The sequence below is a fragment of the Vulpes lagopus genome, chromosome 15 (genome assembly GCF_018345385.1).
Source record: "Vulpes lagopus strain Blue_001 chromosome 15, ASM1834538v1, whole genome shotgun sequence".
In the NCBI taxonomy this organism is placed as follows: domain Eukaryota; kingdom Metazoa; phylum Chordata; class Mammalia; order Carnivora; family Canidae; genus Vulpes; species Vulpes lagopus.
In genome coordinates, this window is record NC_054838.1 from 20,253,235 (window position 1) to 20,259,234 (window position 6,000).

Here is a 6,000-nt window from a genome sequence, read left to right on the forward strand (position 1 = left end):
ACACTGTACTTATGAAAAACACCAACAAACATGGTTTCTTCTCTCAGAAACTTGTGATCTAATAAAGTTAAATTCTGTTCAGAATTTTGTTTTTATGCCTATTAAGAACGAGAAGCCAATGGCATATTTTAATCAGATGAGTGGCAAGATCATGTTTTAATATTTTAAAAAAATTTCTCTAATTTCTTTTTTTTTAAAATTTTTATTTATTTATGATAGTCACACACAGAGAGAGAGAGCAGAGACACAGGCAGAGGGAGAAGCAGGCTCCATGCACTGGGAGCCCGACATGGTACTCGATCCCGGGTCTCCAGGATCGCACCCTGGACCAAAGGCAGGCGCCAAACTGCTGCGCCACCCAGGGATCCCTCTCTAATTTCAAAGTAGAGAATGGTTTTATAATGAAATCTAGAATGCAGTAAGAGGCAATTTCAGTAAATTTCACCCAAGAGATAATAGTACTGTAGTCTTGGCTGGTGATAGTGGTGATGGAGAAGTAAGTGGACTCAAGAGCTAATTAAAAGGAAAATTTGACAGGTTTTGGTTGTGGGTTTTTAATAGGTGGTACAGGTGAAGGATATGTTCAAGATGGTCTCTAGCCCTTGACTTGTGGAATAGTCCAGATATACATGCTATTCACTGAGATAGGAGATGCTAGAAAACCAGGCTTGGCAGACAAATAGTAGGTTAATTTTAAACCTGGTGTGTTTTGGATATCTTTGAAAAATCCAAGTTGATATGTCAAGTAGGCATTTAAGGAGGTTTAGACAAAAGATATAATTTAGTAATCATCAACATGGAGATGGTAATTGAGCATATGGATGAAGGAAGTAGGAGACAGAGTAGAGCAGAATAGCACAGAGGGATGAAGAAAATCAGAGAGGGATCCCGGGTGGCTCAGCAGTTTAGCTCCTGCCTTCCACCCAGGGCGTGATCCTGGAGTCCCGGGATCGAGTCCCACATCAGGCACCCTGCATGGAGCCTGCTTCTCCCTCTGTCTGGGTCTCTGCCTCTCTCTCTCTCTCTCTGTCTCTGTCTCTCATGAATAAATAAATAAGATCTTAAAAAAAAAAAGAAAATCAAAGAGAACCCAGGACTGAAACTTGAAACTGATGCCAAGATGGTGAATGAAAAAAAAAAAAAAAAGCATAAGAGAAAATGAGAAGGAGACCAGGATGTGTGAAATAAACTAGGAGATTGTGATGCAAACCAAAACAAAGAGAGTGTGTCAGGAAGAGGAATTGATCAATTGCTTTAGCAAGATTTTCTTTTTCTCTTTCTTTCTTTCTTTCTTTCTTTCTTTCTTTCTTTCTTTCTTTCTTTCTTTCTTTCTTTCTTTCTTTCTTTCTTTCTTTCTTTCTTTCTTTCTTTCTTTCTTTCTTTCTTTCTTTCTTTCTTTCTCTCTTTCTTTCAGCATTTCATGAACCTATTAGAAGGAGGCCATGCCAGGAGTTGTGGAACAGATGTGAGGTGAGGACTGGAGACAGTGGGTGTGGCAGTGCTTGTGAGAAGTTTATGTGTGAAGGGAGGGAGAGGGAGAAATAGCTGGAAGGAAACAAAGAGGCTTTTTTATTTTTATTTTTAAAGATGAAAGATACTGGAGAATATTTGAAAAATAAGGCAGATCTAGTGAAGAAGGAAATAGGACTCCAAATTAGAGAAGTAGAACAAACCATTGATCATGTAACTGCAAGGCTAGAAGCTTTACAAATCACCGGAGGAGGTAGAAGGTTTGACAGTTTGAGGATGGGCAGATTCTGTTTCAGTGGGAGGAAACAAAGAAAGGATGGGAGAATGTGCAAGTAGGTTGATTGGTTTTATCTTGGGAAGTTGAAGAAAATATCACTGGGCATCTCTTTTCTCTGTGAGGTAGTGGTTGATGCCATTTCTTCAAGAGAAGAAGTGGAGTTAAAGGTTTGAAAAGAATGAAGAAGGCTTGAAAACAGCTTTGAAAGAAGGAAAAGTTGATCGGGCAAGATTTGTAGGATGGACAGGCAGCATTGAGGGCTCATTTAAAGTTGGTAACTATAAATTTATAGTAAAAGCAGCCATTTCTGTAGTTTTAGACTTATTCTAAGAACATTTGGGATGATCAGGTACAGGCCCTCAAGAACAAATGGTTGTATTCAAATAGGATTGGAGTCTTAGCAAAGGACTGATTTAATCAATTTTGTGTTCTATTTTCTTCTAGTATACCATGAGTGGAGGGAAAGGATATAACACAATTTTCCATCTAAAATTATATTGGCTATGGTAGTAGGTGAGTATCTAATTAAAGGTTTTTCATGCCACATCAATGTCAATAATTATCTCAAAAAACACCTATTTAAAAATAGGTGTTCTTCTTCTCATGCCTCCTTCATCTTAGTACTGGTTAATTGTAAAAACTAGTTGTGTTTTAGGCCTATCTTTTTATACTATTAACATTTTATTTTTATTACACTGGTACCAGACTGACATGATTTGTTGCATATTTTTAATGTGAGATTATTCCTTAGCATTACTTCCCTTTCAAATCTTAGTTTTTTCACTGACTCATTTCTCTTCATAGACCATAGCATTATTTGTCAAATCTCACCAGTCTGTCTTTATGATATTGACTGGGATCTGCCTTTTGGGAAGAGTCTCCTATATATCATGATCTTCCTAAAGAGTAAGTGAGCAACACACTTTTGAAGTGAATTAAAAAAAAAAATTGCCTCTTGTATCTGCCCATACAAATAGTCAAGAGAAGCCTCAAGATTCATTCCATGGCTTCATCCAGCAACTACTCCACTGCTCCAGTCTCCGAATTCCTCCTCATCTGCTTTCCTAACTACCAGAGTTGGCAGCACTGGCTGTCTCTGCCCCTCAGCCTCTTCTTCCTCCTGGCCATGGGGGCCAACGCCACCCTCTTGATCACTATCCGGCTGGAGGCCTCTCTGCACGAGCCCATGTACTACCTGCTCAGCCTCCTCTCCCTGCTGGACATCGTGCTCTGCCTCACTGTCATCCCCAAGGTCCTGGCCATCTTCTGGTTTGATCTGAGGTCCATCAGCTTCTCTGCCTGCTTCCTCCAGATGTTCATCATGAATTGCTTCCTCCCCATGGAGTCCTGCACATTCATGGTCATGGCCTATGACCGCTATGTGGCCATCTGCCACCCACTGAGGTATCCATCCATCATCACTAACCAATTTGTGGCCAAAGCTAGTGCTTTCATTGTCACCCGGAATGCCCTTCTCACTGCACCTATTCCTATTCTCACTGCCCAGCTCCATTATTGTGGGAAAAATGTCATTGAGAACTGCATCTGTGCCAACTTGTCTGTGTCCAGGCTATCCTGTGACAATTTCACCCTTAACAGAATCTACCAATTTGTGGCTGGTTGGACTTTACTGGGCTCAGATTTCATCCTCATCTTCCTGTCCTACACCTTTATCCTAAGAGCTGTGCTTAGGTTCAAGGCTGAGGGGGCTGCTGCCAAAGCTCTGAGCACATGTGGCTCTCACTTCATCCTCATCCTGTTCTTCAGCACCATCCTGCTGGTTGTTGTGTTGACAAATGTGGCCAGAAAGAGTGTCCCTATGGACATCCTCATCTTGCTCAATGTCCTTCATCACCTCATACCTCCTGCCTTGAACCCTATTGTATATGGAGTTCGGACCAAAGAGATAAAACAAGGAATGAATAAATTGCTGTGGAAAAGGATGTGAATATGTAAAATACATTTCTAATTCATTTTCTTTCTTCTCCTCAGTAATTTTGTCTAGGCAATGAATTGGACAAAACTTGGTATTTATTTTACACTCTGAAGCTCACTTCATAACTGACCCAGATTTCTTCCTTTATTTTCCTCACTTGGTTCAGATAAATGTAGGTAAAAGAAGGAACTTGTATTTCTTGAGTTGCTGCTTTGAGCCTCGGTAATTTTATTTAAGTAAATTTAATCTTTCACAACATTTCTGCAGGTGTTATTACTTCCATTTTACACAGTAGAAAAAAAATGCTTTTCAAGAGTAGTAACTGTCAAAGACCACATTATCTGGGAAATGGCAGAGATCAAAATCCAGACTCCAGAGCCTGGGCTTCTTCTGCAGAAATGCCCCCTCCAGTGCAATTGACCCTGGATACCAAGCTTCTATCTCCTTTGCTTCTGTTTTGTTCTTCTGGATATCTATTTCCTGCCCATACCTACTTCCTTGAGAACCAGTGGGTTTTCAGAAAAGGCAGAGTCCTGCCTGACAAAGCATCTGTAGGCCTGCAGGAGAAGAATGTTCATATTAATATACAACAATGCCAGCTTCCTGTTCTATCCTATACAGTCTCGATACTTTCAACGAGTCTTAGAAATGAGCATTGGTTGACAGAGAGATGGGGAGAAAGGAAGCCATTTCCCAGAAAATAGGGAAACAGACTGAGACAGTGGATTGGCCACTTCTCCTAAATATTCCTACATACCTAGGAAGCTGAAAATCAGGTCTTGAGCAGAGTCTGAGTTGACTCTGCTCAAGAGCTCTCCCTGAAGGTGAGAAGACATAGCAAAGGGTCAGGTTTCTGGATAATAGTAGGTCTAGTGAGGAGAAGAGGAAGGAAATTGCACTGTTTTTTTTCAGAGATTTAATATAAGCAAATGGTTAAATGGATGTTGGAAACTTGAAACTAAAACAGGGGCTGCGGAAGTAATGCCAGAAGTAGCACCTGAAGGAAGAATTTTACACTTGGGAAGAATTTGGTCATTGGACCTTAAAAAGTTGGCGATAAGCCCATGGGACTGGATGTCAAATATCTAAGGAGGATGCTACCTTAAACTGGTACTGCTGTCACAGGAGCTCAGAGGAGGTGTCTTCAGAGCTGGGATTAATATCTCTGAGGATGAGACTCTGTCCTGCTACTGCTGGTACCTGAGAGGAAATTCAATAAGGTTGATTGGACCCTGGGAGTTCCAAACCAAACCCAACCCAAATCAAACTCAAGTCCAAAACCCAACCAACCAATAAATCCTGAAGTCTAGAATCAACTCTGCTGCCCTTGATGAGTCAGTCATTGCTCAGGGATACTGACACAACAGGAACAGACAGGAAGAAACAAGGATCCTCTGCTCTGCTTTAGCCTTCCAAGTCTTTTCCTGTTGTTCTCTGTGGGTGTAAAGTAAAAGGGAGCCAGCTGACAAAGAAGAGTCCCAGAGTTCAAATCCCAGCATCCCAAAGCATATCTGGATAGGTGGGTCTGGGGCTGAGAGACAAGAGGTAATGACCCTGCAGCTTCTGTTGGTTCTGAGTTTGAGGGCTTATGATCATATAGAGGACAACTGAGGCAGCACCCTACAGTGCACACTGGCTCTCGGGGACTGGACACAGAATCAAGTTCTCCTATGCAGGTAGGCAAAGAGACATGGCATCATAACGTAATGTTACAGGGACAGCTTTCATAGCTGTGGAAGAGTTTGGAGTTAGCTGTCAAGAGGAATAGAGAGAGACCGCATGCATCACTCAGTGGAGATTCCACAGAGTAACTGTAGCTTAGGGCTGCTGTGGGCTCTAGGGCAGACTCTTCTAAAGCACACGCAATAACAGCAGGAAAGGGAAATGACATCCATTTGCCTGTAAGAAGGGGCTTTTAATACCCTCATGCTTGGCTCTCATTTCCTCAAGCCAGAGCCATACGTGTGACAAAGCATTTGTCATTTTCTACAAGAGAATTCTCTCACAGGACTCCCCTCCATCTCACAGCTGCTGCAAGAGTTTATCTACCACCACCTTCCTCCTGTCCCTCAGAGGACAGAAGGGCCAGCTTCAACATTGATGACCTAAATGATAGTAATAATCTCAACATCCTTACATACTGGTAACAGTGATAGTAATGACAATGAAAACAAAAGCTCAAATGTTTTGAGCACTTTCAATATATCAGTATCTGGGCATGATAACATTAATTTTCATAAGACCCTTGTGTGGATGATTATAAAAATTAGTTTTAAAAACATCTAACAAAAAGGATTCAATTCATAGGAATAGGACA

The 6,000-nt window shown here is 41.3% G+C and overlaps 1 protein-coding gene across 1 annotated transcript; it reads left to right on the forward strand.

Annotated features, from left to right (window-relative positions):
* The first annotated feature begins 2,750 nt into the window (after positions 1-2,750).
* On the forward strand, positions 2,751-3,695 carry LOC121476544 (olfactory receptor 56A1). Its single transcript, XM_041730636.1, has one exon. It carries the CDS (start codon positions 2,751-2,753, stop codon positions 3,693-3,695), a length of 945 nt encoding a protein of 314 aa, XP_041586570.1.
* The last annotated feature ends 2,305 nt before the right edge of the window (positions 3,696-6,000 follow it).

Bases quoted from the DNA above. Each gene is read 5' to 3' on its own strand.
- LOC121476544 (XM_041730636.1), top strand. From the start codon at position 2,751: ATGGCTTCATCCAGCAACTACTCCACTGCTCCAGTCTCCGAATTCCTC.